Source organism: Xiphophorus hellerii, chromosome 15 (genome assembly GCF_003331165.1).
Source record: "Xiphophorus hellerii strain 12219 chromosome 15, Xiphophorus_hellerii-4.1, whole genome shotgun sequence".
Classification (NCBI taxonomy): Eukaryota; Metazoa; Chordata; class Actinopteri; order Cyprinodontiformes; family Poeciliidae; genus Xiphophorus; species Xiphophorus hellerii.
The window spans coordinates 13,175,001-13,195,307 of NC_045686.1; the positions used below are offsets into that span (position 1 = coordinate 13,175,001).

The 20,307-nt window shown below is 36.9% G+C and overlaps 2 protein-coding genes across 2 annotated transcripts; one reads left to right on the plus strand and one right to left on the minus strand.

Annotated features, from left to right (window-relative positions):
- The first annotated feature begins 4,378 nt into the window (after positions 1 to 4,378).
- LOC116734698 (uncharacterized) lies at positions 4,379 to 10,493 on the plus strand. The gene is made up of 3 exons (XM_032586228.1): positions 4,379 to 4,729; positions 4,936 to 5,046; positions 7,963 to 10,493. The coding sequence occupies exons 1-3, from the start codon at positions 4,704 to 4,706 to the stop codon at positions 9,092 to 9,094; spliced, it is 1,269 nt and encodes a 422-aa protein (XP_032442119.1). The 5' UTR covers positions 4,379 to 4,703; the 3' UTR covers positions 9,095 to 10,493.
- A 350-nt stretch (positions 10,494 to 10,843) lies between these two features.
- On the minus strand, positions 10,844 to 18,720 carry gata4 (GATA binding protein 4). The gene is made up of 6 exons (XM_032586229.1): positions 17,704 to 18,720; positions 13,921 to 14,087; positions 13,698 to 13,823; positions 12,763 to 12,844; positions 11,679 to 11,848; positions 10,844 to 11,549 (listed from the first exon to the last, which is right to left on the minus strand). The coding sequence occupies exons 1-6, from the start codon at positions 18,221 to 18,223 to the stop codon at positions 11,424 to 11,426; spliced, it is 1,191 nt and encodes a 396-aa protein (XP_032442120.1). The 5' UTR covers positions 18,224 to 18,720; the 3' UTR covers positions 10,844 to 11,423.
- Between the last annotated feature and the right edge of the window lie 1,587 nt (positions 18,721 to 20,307).

Sequence of the window (20,307 nt, forward strand, 5' to 3'; positions counted from 1 at the left end):
TGGCATCACAACAGCGATTCTTCACGCAGGCCTGAGTCAAAAGAAAATACCACCAAAGCAAGCTACGAAGTGGCCATGTTAATAGCTAAACATGGCAAACCTTTTACTGAAGATACTTTTATCAAAGACTGTGTTATGAAAATGGTGGAGAACATTTGCCCTGAGAAGAAGCAAGAATTTGCGAATGTTTGCCTGGCACGTAACAGTGTGGCACGGAGAGCTGAGGACATGAAATTGAGTATTTTGAACGATAACCGTCTGTCACTATCAACAGTGAAAAGCCAAAAGAACATTTATGGCACTTGGATTTATGGCCCTTATTTTTATTAAACTCTTAAGTAAGATTTGGTTATTACTGTTGATGTTATGAACCTGTAGATGTGACACAAACTATTACTTTCTGAAAGATATTGTAAATGACAAGAGCAAAATTAACTTGTTTTAAGATTTAATAATAACAGACAACTTTGCATTACTTATAACTCCTGTTTAAAATGTTCTTGAGGCAAAGATATTTTTAAACTCATGTAAATTTAAGGTATTTCATACAGTTTGTTCAATGTTATCTGACTCTCCAGATATGAAAGAAAAGCAGAATTTGTGTTTTTAGAGTTGTTCTCATCTGCCTGAGTGGCTTATATTTGTTTTTTTTTGTCATTTGAAAGATAAAGATAATTGTGACAATGAAAATTGTTTTATAACAGAGTGTATTTGCATGAAACTTTTGTAGTTAAAAAATGTCCGAACAAACTATTGGCCCCCGGGCATCTTCACTTGATCAAATCTGGCCCTCTTTGCAAAAAGTTTGGACACCCCTGCTCTAGACATTCTGTGTTTTCCATGTCAGGGTTTAAGTTCAAGACCAATAAAATCCTTTCAAAACAAAATCCAGAAATAAAACTATTACTGAGAGTAATTATGTATGCGGAACACTTGTGAATACTTCAAATTTATCTTTACACATCTCAGTTTCAGTTTCCCACGAGTGTGACATTTATAGAAAATGGGCGCTCATCCAGGTAGACTGCCTCATAGAAACAATGCTTTATTCATATTAAAGGATCAAAAGTGTGTCAAGAACATATACCCCACACCGTGGTGGGTCTTATGTCAGAAAAAAAGCTATTAAATACTTCAAAGTGTTTTGTTTTTTTGTTTGTTTGTTTAAATGTTAATGGAGCTTATGATTTGGCATAAAAATTCCCAACAGATCTGAATAACAATCTAAGTAATCCACTCATGCAAAGAATTCAAATAAAATTATTCTACACTTGAAGTTATGGATTTGGTTGCAAATAATTAAACAAGTAATTGTCATCTTTTACTATTTTCACTCTTGACCTAACCACCCTAGCACATCTAGTTTATGTTTCTAGTTTACCTTTTAAATTGAAAATTGTCCATATTTTTAAAATGTTATAAGTAGCAGTGGTTTTATTGTAGTAATATATTTATTTATTACAGATCATTACCTTTAAACTATACGACAAAAAACTACTCAAAGCTGTGTCAAAGCTGGAGAAAATACAAATATCTTGAAATCACTTTTTGTTTAAAGAACAAGGAAGAAATAAAAAAACATGCCAGTCAGGTCTAATGAATTACCACTTAACACTGAAACATATTACAGATGTGATTACCAAAGCTAAACACAATCCGTCACATGATCTTTATAATTAATTGTAGGCTCTATAAATAGCTGCAAAACAAATTGTGTGATTTCTGGTTCCAAGTCATTTTCGCCACATGTAGATGTGTGAATGCATCAACTTAATTGGTGGATTTTTACATTTGAGTTAACAAGCATTTGAAGAGGTGTATCTAATAATGTCTTTGCACAAAAAGAAATGACCGTAGGCGGCAGCAGTTTGTTTTTGAAGTTGTGTACAGGCTTAGACATATTCCTAAAATGAAAATCACACCTTTGTGCCTACAGGGTCCCAGGTTACCTGCATACCTTTAGCTTTACATTTCAGACATTTCAGTGAGACTTCTCACTCAGGAGTCTCACAAAAACTTCTGAGGGAGAAGTCTTTGTGAGTGCTTGTGCTTCATTCACATTATTTGCATTGTAAAAAAAAATGACAATAAAAAGAAAGAAACCAAAATCAAAACTAATCATATAACTGGGGTCCTTATTGTGTATTTTATTTACACATTACAAATTCATAGAAACCTACTTCCACCACTAGGCTGAGAAAAGTGGTAGTGTAGTTATAAGACATATCTCATAATCATGCACTGTAAATTACTTCACATTAGGGCAATGAAGTTCAATTTGGTTTATTAGCACTAATTAACAAGAGAATGCCACCTGGAAGTAATTTACAAGACAATTTGTTAACAAAATCAAAATTTGGATTCAATTCAAAACTGTGAAATTCAATACCAATACAATCTAAAGATGTAATCATAACAAATACAGTCTGAACCCATCCTAAAGATAACATTGCATAGTCAAATTAATTTAATTGTATCATTTAAAGCCGAGGGGTAAAAAGTTGCTTATGAAAGGAAGGCGATGTAACTAAATCGTTGACAAATCAGCAATTCTTCCTCTTGAGCAAAGAAGTGACAAAGCACTTAGCCAGGAATACTTTCTATGTTAAGAAAAAATAAAGAGACTACACAAAGTCAATGCTTCTGACCAGGAAAGATACACAGAAAAACACAGAAGCATTGACCCGGAAGGAATTTCTGCAGTAAAGAAAAAACGACAGCGCATGTAAGAAAAACATTTCTATCATAAACTCATAAGGATAAATCGCTTCTCACCTCAGGCCATTCATAACTCAACAAATGAAAATGCCAACACCCAACACAGTTGTTGGTTTTCATAAATAAAGTCAACATTCAAGGTTGAGACAATGTGGGGCAGTGACGCCAGACCTTTGCATATAGTCTGGCATTTTTGCATACAAGCAACTTTTTTTGTAAAGGGCAAACAAGGTTTAAAACATCTGGGAACATCAACCTTAACCCATTTATCTGATTGACTTCAACATACCAGTCTTTTCATCTTTCTTACATAATAATCTTTCAGCATTAACAATAGGAAAGAGGTTGATAGCTGATAGCTCCCCTTCATACTCTTGTCATTATTTCTGAATCTGTTTATGCTTTAAAGTATTGTGCAAACTGTACATCATCACTATGTAATCCCTTGATCCAAACAGGTTTAAGTCAGCTGATGCAGTGCTGTGAATACTTGGCTTGGTGAGACAGAAGTAGGCTGATCTCAAACTCTTTCTCCGTATTTGACCTTTCACAAAACACACAGAGACGACAAAAAGATGCCTTAGACTTGTCTTTGGTGAAAGTTTTATTAATGGCAGCAAAGGTTGCATCAACGGCTTTTTATAGGACATAAGCACAATATCTAAGCATAGAAGTGCCAAGACAAAATTAATTTCAACAGTAAAAACCAAATAGCTTACACATGGTAAATGGCAGTCCAGAAAAATACACAGCTAAACACAAAAGCAACGAGCTAGCATTTTACGAGAAGGAAAAACAAGCAAAAGCTCTTCCACTGATTTTGTCATGAAAGAAACTATGTTAAACATAAAATCATTCAGCCAATCATCTTTCTAACAGAAAGACATAACAGAGTGGTAAGGTAAAGTTGCACCAATAACTGCAAAGCATTCAGAATGACAACTAGAGAAAGAAAAGCCTGCAGAGTGAAGAAAAAAAATGTATAAGTACTGCTGCAGCCAAAGCTCAGTGCATAATTATAAAAGAAGTGTCAGCAGCACTGACAAAGTAATTAAGATGTCTTTCAAGCCTTTTGCTGAGGGAGATCAATCGTGCCTTTTCATTTTATGGCTTTGTGTATAATGAAAACGAAATTAATTTCAGAGTTCAAGATTGCTATCTATCACAGTATGTTTTTTTCACAATAAGATGTCAACTTACAGTCAGATCTTGTCTAACATGTTTCTCAGCATATTTGTGTTAATACAGCAGAACCACTTTGTACAGTTTAGTCTGTACATGTTTTTTTTCCATTTTATTGAGACGAGATAAAATTTCAAAGAGAACAAAAAATAAAAACAGGCAAATGTCTTCGGCACCTTTTTTTCGGTTTTGTCCTCCAGCCCCTACTCCCCTGGGGAGTTTTTTTTTATTATTATTATTATTTTTTTTAGGAAAAATAATTTTGAGGTTTTACTTTCAGGACAAAAATTTCTCTTAAACTATTTAACAGCAGACAAAACTCACAATCAAATTTCTTATAACCATACCACTGGATAGTCTTCGTGTGCAGCATTTACCTCAAGGGCTCAAAGCTGAATCGCAGCCAACCTCCATCATGAACATCCATTCATCATTGTGACATGTCACGGTTTATCTTCTCTTTTGCATTTTGTTCTTTCATGAGGCGTCACTGTCCCCATGAAAGAAACATGTGGTTTTGATTTACTCTTTCTGCATGGAGTAAGGTGAACTATTCACCTTACTCTATAAAAACAAGGCCACCACGCAGAGATGATAAAAGTGTGGTTGAGACAAACTCATGGAGTGACTATTGAAACAGTTTCCAGAATGTTTTTGTAGGACTGTGAGTGTTCATAAGAGGTGGAGCTTTGGGCTGGGGGAAGCAAAGTAATGAGCATAGCTGTCACTTCATTTAGCAGAAGTCCGGGAAGCGACTCAGCGTTCGCAAGCAGCAAGAGAACCTGACAGTAAAACTTCAATAGATGAAGAGCAGCATGGACATTCCCATGTGAGTAACCTAAATATCTGAGTTTAGTAAAACAAAAGATCTGTCTTTGTAATATTTATGCTGAAATAGCCCTTAACTCTTCTAATCTTCGCTTTCATCTCTGTCCTCTTGTCAGCCCACAGCCCCGTTGGCATAATTTAAGACTTTCTGAACATTTTCTTCTCGCCGGCTCTGTTCATCGAAATTACATGTGTGTTTTCATCCAGGTTTAGTCGTAAGCGGCATCTGATATTTGGATGTAATGATCAGCTTCCACTCCGTAGGAGAAAATGCCTGATGGGCTGGTCAGACTCAGCTGAACATTCAGACAGACTGATGTGAGTACACTCTAATCTGAATATGCGGTGAAAAACTGTTTTCATTGTGTGTTTGTTGGACGGTGTGGTGCATTTTTGTCAGAATAACATGATTTATGAAACTTTCAGAGACAGACAGTTTACCACTCAAGTTAATTTAATTTAGTTTAAAAGTAGGAGAATACAGTATGATGTTATCATAATCATGGGAAGTCAATATCCAACGTTCCAGCTCTATAATTGTGACATTAACATCTAAAACCATCAGATAGAAACCTCCATATTACCTAATTGCAGAAATATTATAATATTTTCATTCCTATTGATTTAGAAAAAGAATTGGAACATTCCTTGACGCATGGAGATAATGGGTACAAACAAAGAAACTGTTTTATTTCTTTGAAATTATTCAAAATGGGTATGTTTAAGGCTACATTATGTTTTGTTTTATGTACTTCTGTTTTAAATAAGCAAAGCTTAGCCTAAATGATTTAACTTGAGACCAACTTATTGACTAAACCAGTATACAACTGTCTTCGTCCTCACCTTTAAATAAATATCCCGACACCATTTTGCTGACTTCATTTAGGCAGATGTTTTCACTTACGTCTGCTGCTCTGAGAGCGGAAGCGAGCTGATGAATTTTCTAAGATGTGGCCAACGAGGAACATGGTTTCCTGCAAAATTACTTTTACCCCATGATTTTTCTTTTCACCTTTCGTCATTTTACAGTCATAAAAGTCTTAAGTCACTCACTTAAGACTTTAATGGAGGTCTTAAGTGAGTGACCAAGCTAAAGGGGGTGGAGAACATTTGTGGATGTCAGTTTTTTTAAAGTTTTAACACAGATTCTTGACTGGGTTTCAGTCTGAGCTTGTCTTAACCATTCTGACATGTGAATATGCTTTGATATATACATGTGGGTTTCAAACCCCGGGAGCCATTTGCAAGGCATCTTATGAGTTTGTGGCAATTTTTCTTTTCTGATCCCGTGCACAAAAAGTGAGCGCTAGTATTTGTTTGCATTTTTAAAGCCACATTTGGATGCATTTGTGTACTGAGGTCAGGTGCAAGCTTTTTTGAAACTTTATGTGTAATTATGCATCATAAACATGCATGTAAAAAACCAGTAGGCATAATACAAACTATCAACTAACTAATCATTTAGTGATTAAATAAAAAACAAAAAAGAGAAACTGATATTTACATATAAAACACAAATAATAATGAAAGGCATTTATTAAATAAATTATGAAATCTCCATATTTAGCCTGAAAGTTGTGGGACTGAATAAAATATTTGAAAAATAGAATCAAGTCATTCATTATGTATTCCAAGTACATTTTTTGTGCAATTCAACAGAAACAGTATGTCGCTGTATTCTAAGGTTGAGACACTTTTTTGAAATACAGTCACTCTGTCATGTGTTGTTTGTGGCTGACTGTAGACACACATGCAGAACAGCAGAAGTGTGAAGGTGATGATGAAAATATTTAATGAAGCGATGAGAAACAAAAAAACAAACTCACGAAATCTACAGGAGGCCTGGGTAGAAAATAAATCATAAATCCAAGGATATAACTGGGGGACTCATGGGGCAAAGAGACAAACAGGAAGTAACTGGAGGAACAAACAAGTCATGACTGAGAAAGAGGTGAATAAATACTGCGAGGTAGAGTGTTTGAACAAAGAGCTGAGCTGGAGAGTACACTGGAAAACAGGAAATAAATTTAACACTAAAGAATAACTATACTGAATAAACAATTAAACTAGAGGTACTAAGAATAACTAGAACAAATAAACAAAACTAGAAAGACTAAGAAGGACTGAACTAAAGAAGAGCCAAAACAAGACTACACTAATCAGAAAATAGACTAAGGAACACAGAATAATGAAATAAATCAAATTCCAAAACAACTGAACAAACTGGGATCCTGACGAACAATATCCAAATCAATTCAACAAAGTATTTTAATTTGCAACCCTTTTATTTTATGGAGGGTAACAGTAATACAATCTGCCCAAATTTTAATTAGCTTCAATTATCACTATTTCCTGGTTTGTTTATTGCAGCAAACTGTCTCTACTGTGAGAGTGTCTTCAGGGGTTTAATGCATTCAGTTGTTTGATAAATCCCCGTAGACTGTGATCCCTGCACAGTTTTAGGTGGTTGATCTTCAATCTTTTAGCCATGTTAGTGTGAACTCCAAGTCTTTTCAAAATCTTTGAAGACAGTGAAAGGCATGTGGAGTATCTGTGGCATTAAAGTAGTACGTAATAGGATCACTCAGCACCGCATAGGTGCTGAGTGATTGATGTAACTACACCCTAATATTTACAGCAGCAGGCAGGGTGTGCCTTCTCATCATGCAGTAGAACAACCTGCACATTAACTACAAATGCATAAAAACAAAAGATAACAGAAAAATTAAAAAACTGATAAATGCCAGGTAATTTCAGTTGCAGCAGCAGGTCCTCCTTTTCTAACATAGCCCTTATTAACTAACCATTTGGCTCATAACAAAAACTCCCACTGGTTTTCGTGATGAAGTTTGTTTCATAATTTTCTCTATTGTACCTCAGTTGCCTTTACAGGTTTGTTTATGCTGAAATTAATTTGCACACAGTTGGACCGAGTTTTGGATGAGTTGGATTTTATTTTTGATTTATTTGGACAAAGGGGACCAAATACATGCAAATGCCTACAACGCATTTTAGATCTGGAACAATCATCTTTAATCTGAAATTTAGTCTTTTTATGAGGTTAGCAATGTTTAATTGGCAGCTTAGGAGACATAAAATGGTTTGATGTAAGTAAAAAACAGATTGCACCCAAAGAAGGAACGCTCTGACTAACTCAGCAAGAAAAATATGCTGATAAATAAGCTTCAGGCCAACTGATAAAATCGTTGAATAAATTACTATTTTGTTTTTCAGGACAAGCAGTACTTCCACTTGGTTGTTCGACTCATGTGTGAACAGGTGGAAGATCAGTCACAAGAACACATTGGAGCTATTGGAGCTGACGCGTCTCTGGGCCGACGCAGAAAGTTCTGTGCAGAAAGTTTTAGAGTGTCTCAAAACCAAACCGGGCGACGTCTTCCTAGACCACTTGGTGAACAGCAAGTTTCTAGCCTTTCACAGAGACATCACGGATGAATATGGCAGGGAAGACAAGCAGCACTCCTGGGCGGTCATCGAAAAACAGGAAGAGGTCATCATGTATGGACCTTATTATCCTAACTACAACAGCGGAGAACACAGCGAGGACATCATCATTACACAAACTCAAGAGCTTCTGGAGGCAGAGGACTTCCCTCAAGGCTGGACAGTGTATATTTTCACCATGAACAGTCCTTGTTTGGCAAGAAATTCGGACCCATGCATGCTAAACCTCGTTCATAGGGCCCGAGACTGGTGGAGCATGTTTGCAGTTAAGACTTATATTGGCTATGTGAGAAGTTGGGGCTTTAAAGGAAACAAAGAAAATGTTTTTAAGGAACTCAATTACAGACAAGTGGAAATGATAACTCAAAGTGTGGACTATGGGAGCTACGTTGAATCAATTGATAAGATCGATGATCTCAGTCCTTTGTGTGAAACTGTGTTTATTGTTGCTAAGGACTTACTGAAAGGTGAGAAGCTCAACATTCCTTTGATAACCACAGAAGAAAAACAGGAACAGAAGAGTTACTTCAAAAATATGAACAGTATACTTGAGTCCAAACAGGAAGAGGAGAAAAAACTCCTTATAAAGGAGCTGAATGCACTTGCGGAAGCAGCAGAGCCCTTGCTTTTAGGTGAAAATCAAAGCTTAGAGGACCATTTGGAGAAAGGAAAGGTGTTTTCACTCGGTTACAATTTCAGCTCAGAGGTATGTGAAGGCCTCCAGGAAGAAATGAGAGTCAGGTTTCAACAGTGCTGGAGGGAGACAGTACAGGACAGGTGTGCGGAGTTTGTCAGGGAAAAGCTGACTGATGAGTTTAATCAACTCACTGTTCGGCTTTTTGTTGAGGACTTTCACAGGCTTACACAAGCATATTTGCAAATCGGAAAATTGAAGTTTTAAAATTCTTAGTAAAACTGAGTGTTTGGAAAGATTATGGGAATAGTAGTGCTAGGAATCTTTATCACGCATTGAAAACTATCAAAAATCTCACCCGTCACTTAGAGTACGTCAAAATGCTTTCTCTTTATTACATTTGCTTACAATATATCACAAATAACAGAGTACATGATTATAGTGGAGTGATGTTTTTACAAAAGCTTGTACATTTCTCATTCTTGTAATTACTTAAGGTAGTATCCCACATTTACACCGGTTACCTCTCGCTAGCAGCAGATTAGAAAGCATTGCAAATATTCTGTACAGTTTACCCATCAATAACCATATTATACAGGACGTGAATTTTAATGTAGGTTCCCACAAACCTTTCAAAGGCCCCATGTGCTACTGGCTAGAAGATGCAGATCTGATCCTAAGCCAGCAGAGGGAGCTATGTGCCTGCTGTCACGCTCTCATTCAGAATAATCACCATTTACGCTGGTTAGGTAGTTTGTCTTTATAACTTTTTCAGACGTGACGTGCAATTAAGGAATCACAGCCAATGAGCCACGACGGAGGAGTTCTTGTTACACTAAACTGTAGATCACTTTCGCTGAGGTAATACTTCAGGTGAGGAGTGACGGATGAGACAGACTAGGAGGAATTTACAGGAATAGTTTGTATTCATTTATTTTGCCTCTGTTGTTTTGCAGCAGAGTTTTGCTGAGTGTTTCACAATTCCTAACTGATTTTTTTTCCTTTTAAAAGACTTTTAGGTCTTCTTGGATGCTGTGCATCTTAAAGGATTTTTACTGTTACCTCTTCACTTATAAACAATTATTATGATGCACAACCGTAGCAAACGTTTTTCTGGTAGATGAGCCAGGGTTCCTTCTCTCTTGAAAAGACTTAAAAACTGTGAAGTTTGCTTCTATAATTTCCAAGGACTGGCTGTGAAATCAAATAGAGTAAGGAATACATTTGTTTTTTCAGACTTTTTTTGTTTTGTTTCATACTATAAAGAATAAAAATCTGTTAATGCTTATCAAATGCAATTTACTTTAGTTATTTATATTTGAACGATGTATTTTTACTTTGATTTACCACCTCTGAACTTCATTTAACATTTTATCCATGACTGAACTCATACTTTTTCAAACATTTAAGGACATATTTCACAACGTTTTTGGATTCAAAACAGCTTCTGGTTTAATGAAATTGTTACTGTGGGTCTGAAGGAATATTTTTATTCTTATCCGAGAGTCCTTACAAATCCAAGAATGATTTATTTTACTCCAGATGTGAGTGAAGCTGTGAAACATCCCTACTACACACTCTGAAAAATGTTGACTTTAATATCTTTTTTGTTTTACTTATAGAATCTAAAGAAAAATTTTACCTTTAAAGACAAATGCCAAATGTTTTTGCTTTCATGTCCTCCCCCAATGTAAGCTAAACTTGGGTTTTTGTCCTGCCTTTTATGTCAGTGTGCCTGTTATTTTAAACTCTTCTGTAGATATAGGCAAGGTTAAGCTGAAAGCAATTTTCTTGTAGCCATCCTCTGACTCACCATTTTTTTTATTGACTGCACATAGGTCCTTAAATTGAGATTTTGTTACTGTAATGAAAGAAGGATTTATTTTACACATCATTTGCAGGGATCCAAGAAAATATTACTGTTGCTGCCCTTTTTATCAGTTAAAATGATTTCAGGCTATCTCTGTGATTGTTGAGGTTAATGTTCTATCCAAATACTTATTTTTTCTTTTTCACTTTTTCAAAGATATAAAATCTTAAATGCTTTCACATCTTCAGCTGCTAATACAACATCATACTAATTTATCATTAGCACAATCTCCCAGATAGATAATTTGAAAGTTTGCCAGGAATTAAATATTTTTCTTCCACTATTTTCCTGTAAACTGACCCTGATAACACTTGGTGTAGCACCTCTGTGGTGTAACCTTTGTCACAAAGTTGTCCACTTATGATCTGTTTTTGTGTGTTGGATGTCCATAACGACCAGAGAAAAATGTCCAAAGCTATGAAGGCAATACTTACACTTAAGTCTCTCGTGTTTCTCATAAGTGTCATGTACTCTTTCAGTATCTTTTAGGCAGTTTGTGCTTCCATACTGGTTTTGTAGGAAAAGGCTTGAGTTCGAAAAATGTTCCTTTATAATCCCAGTTTAATTGTACTTTGTCCCAAGTCGGTGTCTTCTCATCGTGTCTTGGTGTGCAGTCATGACACTGATGCCACCGATTGGAGAAAACGGTGCAGCTAGCAGTTCCTGGAGAGTTTTGTTAGGATGCTGTACATAGGTAGTTTTTTGAGATGCAGAGCTGTAGGTCTCCTAAGCCATGATTAGGTTGTTCCAAGGCTCTGTTTTGGAGCTGGAGGACCCACCGTGTCCACCTGGAGACATCTTCAGAGGAATAGCGCCTCCCTGGGCTGCCATGTAGGCAGGTAGGGCTGAAATCTGAGGAGAAACGTACAAATGGTGAGAAACATTTGATAGACTGAGAATCATATCAGAGTCTGCTTGGCAGTGTTGTGTTGTCTCTGTCTGACGAAAAGCTATGGTCACATAGTTGTCAAAGTGGCTTACTTGTGTGTGCGGGCCATGGTGTGTGTACAAGTTGTGATTTTCTGGCTCTGTCTTTATCTGGCGAGGCTCCACTGCAGTGCTGGAGGTGGATGTTATGGAGGAAGTGGAAGAGGAGGAGGAGTGGGGAGTGCTGGTTGGAGTCACTGGAGCCCCCTCAGTGCCTGGAGGTCCTACAGAGTACAGCAGAACAGTGAATGTGATTCGTATCTACAACTGCTTGCTCTTGAGTTTTTCACTTTGTGAAATCAAACCAGACTAAAATGTTCCGGTTTTAGATCAATGAGGATGATCTAAACAGTGATTTCTGTTAGCTAAATGTAATAAGAATTATATATTTTTAGAGAACTATTTAGTTATTTCTTCCAGTTAGAAATTGTTGAGACTACTGTGCCTTTAAATAAGCCCAAGTAATGATGTGATACTTTCACAAGCTTCTGATAGGTTCATTCACAACATTTAAAGGAGCGGCATTTTGTATTTTCCAGTCACACAGTGACATTTTATAACACAATCAGGTTTCAGTTGTTATAAAAATGCTTCATATATATCAAACATAACAAACGAAATTGGACTTTGCAATTTGATGCCTTGAAATTTGCCTCTGTCTCTTTAAGAAGCTACCTTTAGCACATCATCACAACAGGGCTACTCCATAACCATTCTTAGGGGCTGAACTGAATTGAACTGAACTGAAAAGTATTTTGTATGATGAGTTCAGCAGAAATGCAGTTGCACCAGGTATTTGCTGGCTAGTTTGGAGGACTCTCCCGGAACTGCTGGCTTCACCGTTTTCTCCAATCGGTGGCGTCAGTGTTATAAGTGCACATAAAGACACTATGAGAAGAGAACAGCTTGGGACAATGTACAGAAAAAGTCTGGTAATCCTAACTGACCTAAAACATGAAAATTTAGTCTGGTTCAAATTTAGAAAAAATGCCTGTGTGTCTTTTTACACGGGCTTAGTTAACATCTGGTGTAAACTGTATAACCTTGAAAAGGTATTGTGATCTTGGACAGGATATAGCAGCTCGTTAGTTTATTTTTGGTGAAGTCTCGTATCAGTCCTTGTGCGTTTGAAGCTAACCTGTTTGGGACTTGTTTAGGTTCTTAGGTTTGCGTTTGCGGGTCTGGATCCCCTCTTTCTTCATAGCAAGAGGACGGGGGACCTAAAGAGACGAGAAGAGACAGAATGAATTTATCTACGCAGAGCATTCTTGCAAATCCTTAAAATAATTTGTAGATTTTACATACAGTGTCTGGCAATGGTATTCTTACCCAATGAACCAACATTTTGTCACTTTACTTCACAAAAGCAAGTGACAAAATGTTACCTTTTGTAACATCAGAAAGACGTCAGTTATTATGGAGAGATTTCATGTGACTAAGCAACACAAAGTCAAACCTCTTTAGTAAAGAACCATCTGTCATTGCGGACACAAATGTGTATACATACCATCAAGTTTTTGATGAGTATGTCTTAATCAGCTTTCCACCATTGCACATCAAAACAGTAAAATATTTGCTCTTTGTTTATTGCAAAGAAGTTCAAGCTCAGAAAAAAACTAAGGACAAGTATCCCCAGAGCATGATCTGACCCCACCATGTTTCACCATGGGAATGGTTATGATCAGGGTAATGGACAGTGTTAGTTTGCCATCGCTCACAGTGTTTTTACCTTAAGACCAAAAAAACTGATAAGAACTCTTCTTCCCTATGTTTGTTTTTCTACTTAATAGTCAGTTGGCTTGCAGACATAGTTGGTTGCAATAGAATTTAATATCAGAGTAAACAGGGTTGAAAACAAACCAGACTTTTAAAAGTATTATGTGTGAAACAGTTTGAAAAGCATTTTCCGTCCACTTCAAAATTATGCACTGCTTTCTGTTAGTCTGTCCTATAAAATCCAGACAAATACCTTTCAGTTTAGGTTGTAAAGTGACAAAGTGTGAGAAAGCATGACAATGAAAGGCATTATGTTTTGTTTTTTTCCCATTATTATTAGCGATGTGCTCCTCTTACCCCGTGGAGTTTCATGTAGAGCCCACAGGCGTTGCAGACGGATTCTCCCTCTGCATTTCGTCGCCACAGGGTGGTGGTGGTGGTGTGACAGTTTGTGCAGGACAGGCCCACCCTCCTCGAGGCAGACTGCAACAGGCAAAAAACGTCACTCATCGAACAAAGATACTGAGGGAAAAGGAGCGAGAAGATGAAGGTGAAGAACATTTATTCTGTGATCACCCACCAGCCGTCTTTGGGGTTTAATGAGCGGCCTGTTGATGCCATTCATCTTGTGGTACAGGCCGCATGCGTTGCACAGGTAGTGGCCGGTGCCATCGCGCCTCCAGAGGGGAGTTGACATTGCACCGCAGTTCACACATTCTCGTCCCTCAGCAAAGTCATCAAACAAATCTGAAAGGATGTTAAAAAGATAATGTGAGTCGGAAAGGTCATTCTTTGGGGGCGGGGGGAGGAGGGAGGTATCGCAGTGGCATACATAAACCAGTAGGAGGCATCTCTATGCCCCCCCCCCCCACATAGCAGCAGCCTGAATGGAATCCCTCCTTATCACTGCTCCCCTTAAGATAAAAACCTGGCTGGAAATAGAGATGGTATATGGAGCTCCATCAAATTCAAACGTCCATCACATCTCCTTCTCCCTGGGCCTCTCAGATAGCCAAACATCTGATAAATGTAATCTCCAGCCTCTCATTTGCCAAATAACAGAGTGTCTCCCAGGAACCACTTAGCCATTTAGAAAAGGGAGACATCAATTTACAGAATGGAGGAGACAGCTTGGATTTTATCTCCTCGCATCACCTTCATACCACCAGCAAGAACACTTTGATGTGTTGCAGAAATTAGTAAGACAGTGAATTTTAAACCACATTTAAACCACTACATAAAAACGCTTTGACTGCACACTTCAAGGTGCATTATTGCCCCTCCTTCAGATAGCATAAATCAGGCCTGTATCTATCCCTCCCTCCTCTGGCTGTGCAGCAGAGCTTGTACGAGGGGCCTCCTCAAGGCTGAGAGCCAAAGCATAGCCGGCAGGGCGAGTTAACCTTGGGCTATAGGCAGCACATGTAGCCAACACAACACTGCAAAAACAGAACAATGCACAGCAGAAATCCTCTATCTGAATGGATGCCTTTTTGTATTTGATAGCGTACGTGTCAGAGAGCGCCTTTATCAGGTCTCAGCTTAAAAACATCCACACAAACACTTCAGGAGGCCAAAGGTGAAAGTGGAAATAAACAGCTACACAGAGTGTTACAGAGTAGAAGTTACTGCCATGCAGACAAATTACTGAGTGCGAGTTACATAAAAAGTTTTGAAAATCTCATTTTGATGAATCTTAGACTGGAAATGAATGACGCTAATTATAAATTGGATGATTAGATACACATTTTAGATAGAAAAAAAACACCTAAAATATTTTTACTGGGTATATGCAGCCAACATTTTTTACAATTTTGGTTCATATTTAAACAGCGAAATCAACTTTTTTATGTTGAATTATACATTAATTTAGTACTAAGAAGCTCCTCCTTCAATTTTAAAACATAGTTTTACAATTTTTTAAAGTGATATGATATTATTTTTCAAGAAAGAATATAAACAACTCTGAACAACCAGAATGGGCGATTTTAATAATTTCTTATCTTGTGCTTCAGCAATTAAGATATACAGTAAAACATATATTATTTTTCAATAATACAACCCAAGTTTTTAGGTGTTATGCAGAGTAAATATTTCTAACACTCTTTACTCATTAACTCAATACTACTACTACTACTAATAATAATAATAATAATAATAATGATTATTATTATTATTATTAAAGTAATATTGCCATTAATACATAATAGGAAGATGTTAGTCTTGTCTCTTTCTATTATTTTACTTTCATATAAATGTATATAATTGGACATAGTCAATATATGAAGATTGCTTATTATAATTTATGTATTATGTAATTTGATTTGCTTTATTTAATTTTCATTTTAACTTGGATGAAAAAAAGAAAGAATCAATAACAACAACACCACATGTTTTTCTCCTATTGTTTCTTTTTAAATATTTTTTAAGACATTAAAACATATCAGCCATTTTTTTCATAGCAATAATTGAACGGTATATCTCAGCGTTTCCTTTATGAAAAAAATTACAACACAAAATTACAAAATTTAAAAAAAAACACATTGGAAGCAATTTTTAGATAAAATATGTAAATATTCCTTTTAAAAATAATTATTTACTGCTTTTAGTATGAAAGGTGCTTTATAAATAAAGTTGATTGACTGATTGATTGATTTATCTTTGCTTTTACATCAAATTATATACTTAATTTCAATATTTCAAGGATCGGAGAAATAACGAACATATATTGTTCCATGCAAAGGTCACTGAATTCATTTACTTCCATGTTTACTCAACAGATAGACTTTTTTTTCTCCCCTGAACAACAATAGGAAACATTCAGAAGCTTTCCACTGAATGCTTCTCAATCAGACTAAGATTTGATGTCATTTGTTGTGACTGAAACCATTATTGTGTGCCGGAGGAAAGCAAAAGCTGCAAAAAAAAAAAAAAAAGATTGTCTTTTTTTTTTACGAGTCTCAGTGTAATGAGATGAACGGTTCATATTGGATCAATGTAGTTATCTTTCACACTGTTACACAGCTGATCTTTTTCTCTTTAAACTCACGGGAGGGGGGACCTTAAATAATCCCAGGTCACTTGCTTAAACACTAACAGACAGTATAGAGCAAATACAATCCAGAAAGGAATGACGTGATGAGGAGCTGCAGTGGATTAGAATATTAGCAGATGCTTTAAAGCGTTACTCAATGGCGTCAAAGAGGATTTGAGTTATTCAGCACTGGAACTGAAGCAAAACAGCAGTAAAACAAATACATGGGAATAATTTGCCCCCTTATAACACATCGGTGGGAGGAAAAACGAAGTGTAAAGAAGATTAGATATTAAAAACTGACAACAATTGAACAGTCTTGAAATCTCTATCGTACAGCAGACTCCACAATCCCACCTATAGCGCAAAATAGGAAATAAAATGTTTCATTTGGAACATTCTCAAAGTTTAAATAAAATTATTAGTTGTATTTTCATGTCTATTCTCGTCACTTTCCAATCGACCTGCTGTGATCTGAAATGTCACATCAAATAAAATCCACAAACACTAAACTCCATGAGCAGCGACCGTCAGGCTCGTTTAATGTTGCTTTTTTAAAAAGATTCCGAGTATTATATCTATAAAGTTTAATAAACCATTCAGGTGCACGCCTTTGCTTTGCAAATGAAAGTTTAATATTCAGAGCTATTTTTCAATACCATGTCCAGTATTTTTAATGCGTGAAAAAACTTATCTGCAATACAAATATATTTAAATCACACATTAAATGTTAATTTTGCTTTTTATTTTGTCCTCATTTTAATTGCAAGTTTCTTTGCTCGATTGATTTTTTCCAACTCTTTTTTTTTTTATCAATTACAGCGACCATCATTTGTTGTATTACATTTTGTATTAATCAGTCAGCCATTTTTTTTCATAGCAATAATTGAACGGTATGTCTCAGCGTTTGCATTATGAAAAAATGCATAAAAGTCAACTATCAAAACAGATTTTAATTTCTAAATGTTTTTTTCGCTGCTTTGTTTTGTTTTAAATATTGTTCTTTTACTAATTTCTACGAAAGGTTCATAAAAATATGTGGGAATAAAATAAACTTTTAACGAAACGTATAGATTTAAAATAATTTTTAAACATAAAATATATTTTGTTTTTATACTGATAGTATTTCCTGTCAGACACAAGTTTACAAATATATTTTAATTTAACCTTTATTATTTGGGGGGGGGGGGGGGGGGTGAGGGGATTGTTTGTTTGTTGATTTTATTTTATTTTATTTTTTTCACATTAAAAACGCCTTAAAAACATCAACATTCAACATATGTCCATACAATTTCTTATTATTTAAATATATTGGTTTCTGGTGCTCACCTATGTTTGGGTGCCGCGTCGTGACAGGAGAAGCGCCGGTCTGCAGACCGTGCAGCACCGGACTGTCAAAGGGGGACGCCGGCCACGTTCCTCCGACGTTAGGGCTCATGTAGGCCGAATAGGGACTTGGGTACGAGCCGCCGAGGCCCCGCGGACCATAGTGCTCCCTTCCGTTGGCAGAGATGTTCAGCGGGCTGGTGTAAGAGACCGCCTCCCTGGCCGTGGCCACACCGGACGATAGTGGCGGACTGGTGGAGAAGGAGAAGCGCGGAGACACCGGGGAGTGGTTGTAGGAGGGCACCGGGTCTGCACCCGGTTGTGCCCAGACGGAGTGGCTCGAAACCGGGTTGCCCTGCTGCGAAGCGCCGGGCGTCTGGAGGTACTGCAGCGCGGGGATCATCGGAGTGACGACCCGGGTGGTGGGCACGTAAACCGGAGAGGTGGCCGCCGAGGCGTTGTGGAGAAACCCGGCCTCATAGGAAGAGGATCCGTGGTTGGTAGTCATAATGCCCTGGTACATATCCCCACGAGCTGGTCATCCGTGGAGGTAAATCTGGAGAAGCCTGCAAATCACCGCAATGCGCGCTATCTGGCTTATTAACGCCGCTGTCCTGGTTCAGATCTGATCTGCTGACGTCCAGCGAAGCGACCACTTTATTGAGAAAATTAAAATCGGTCTGAAGGCAGGAAGACGATAGGCTGCATGAGAGAGGAGGAGGAGGTGGAGGAAGAGACTATCCAACTAAATCAAGATCCAGCTGTTATCTGCTCCTTCTCTCTTTCTCTCTCTCTCTCACTCAAACACACACTTTAATCCAAATTATGCTCATTCATGCCACATTTTTTCCTTATTATTACGCGGAAATGATTTCCCTCTATTTATTTATTTGTTACGTTATTCGTGTTAAGGTTTTGTTCAGACACGAGGGTTTTCTTAAACTTCCAATACCCCTTCTTAATATCTAACAGCCTTTGAGTTTCTATTGTCAACGTTTTTGACAACAATACTAAAAAAAATAAAAATAAAAATAAAAAAATGAAGGAATTTAGAAAACGAAGTACAGTATTTTTTTCTTGGACGTTTGTGAGAAGTTGTATCAAATAGCAGGTTACACTACAAATGTTTAAGTTTGTAAAAAAGAAAAAAAGTGATTTCATGCATATTTACGGCCTCATCTTCGCTTCTCTCTCGCTTGAGGTGGATTGAGTATTTATTTATTTATTTATTTATTTATTTATTTATTTATTTAGTCGTTCTCTGTTTGATTAGTATTTTTGCATATTTGTAATTTTAAAAAACTTGAAATATTTTGAGCAAAAATTAATGGAATGAATGTTTTAGGGATTAGAAAAAGATGAACAAATGCTTTTGTTTTTGACCAACATATTTTAATCTGACTTGTGACCGAAATATCAATAAAGTTTGGATTTTCTGCGATTTTGCTCGGATGTTTTTTTGATCAGCACTCAGGTCGGCAGATTTTTGTGTTTGTTGTGTAAATAGATAATACAACATAATATGATGGGGGGGAGTTATATCTTTCTTCGATTTTCTAAATTTTGAAACTGATCTAAATCGTTCGTTCGTTACAGTCAAATTTGACATTGAGCTCATCTTTTTGTCTAAAACATTGACATATTTTGAACTACCTTTTATAAGTTATTCAAATGAGTACGTTGAAATGTGTAACACGTTGTTGTGGAGATAAATATGGGAGTAATTCAGTAATCGCATGTCTTCAAAATTATTATTCACTCAAAGACTAAAATTCCCAAAGCCAATGACTGTTATATTAGTATTTTACATTTAGCAAAATAAACAGACATTATCAGTAATCCAGTCGATTTAAACCTTTAATTTTGCTTGGAAGTGACAGATTTTGACAGAGGCCACGCATGATTCCTTCTCGCTTCATGTCACTGTGACGAATGGCGCTGTTGTAGTCGGAAGTGTCCGGCGGCGGCGGCTGCCCTTATGAGGACAGATTTATACCTGTCATCGACACCAGAAAACGTAAACACACGGGGCCATTTCATTGTGCGGCCACTTCCCGCTGACAGCCTCATGCTGAGTTATGGAACCTCTACGGAGGCCTGTAGAGTCCCGCATGGTGTTTCTCTTACCTTGTGTGTCGGACTCAATGGGATAACGCCAGGAAACAGGGGGAGGGACACCAATTAATGCTCTGCGTCGTTGAAAAACACTTATGATTGTTTACAGCGTGGTGAATGCATTGCAGTAAAAGTAAAAGTCCTGCTTTCATTAAAGTGTAATTATTAAAAGTTTAGAATAAACAAAGTTGCTGTGAATAAAGTTGAAGAATCTTTCTATCTATCTATCTATCTATCTATCTATCTATCTATCTATCTATCTATCTATCTATCTATCTAAACTATGAATATCAGTCCATATGTATTTCAGTATTGATTCAATCAATCCACCCTTTCATGTAGGAGCAAAAGACAAACAGGGCAATATTGCCTCCATGGAAATGGGGAACTGCCATCAATGTGTAACTTCAGGCTGATAACACAAGCACCAATTGCTGACTAATAATATCAAGGTGTGGCTCCGTGTGGCCTCAGACGGCACAAAGTGGCATC

Bases quoted from the DNA above. Each gene is read 5' to 3' on its own strand.
- LOC116734698 (XM_032586228.1), top strand. From the start codon at position 4,704: ATGAAGAGCAGCATGGACATTCCCAT. The intron at 4,730-4,935 runs GTGAGTAACCTA...GTTTTCATCCAG, and splicing joins AGCAGCATGGACATTCCCAT to GTTTAGTCGTAAGCGGCATC. The intron at 5,047-7,962 runs GTGAGTACACTC...TTTGTTTTTCAG, and splicing joins GAACATTCAGACAGACTGAT to GACAAGCAGTACTTCCACTT.
- gata4 (XM_032586229.1), bottom strand. From the start codon at position 18,223: ATGTACCAGGGCATTATGACTACCAACCACGGATCCTCTTCCTATGAG. The intron at 12,845-13,697 runs GTAAGAGGAGCA...TCGTCTCTTTAG, and splicing joins TCTACATGAAACTCCACGGG to GTCCCCCGTCCTCTTGCTAT. The intron at 11,849-12,762 runs GTTAGCTTCAAA...TGTACTCTGTAG, and splicing joins CCTAAACAAGTCCCAAACAG to GACCTCCAGGCACTGAGGGG.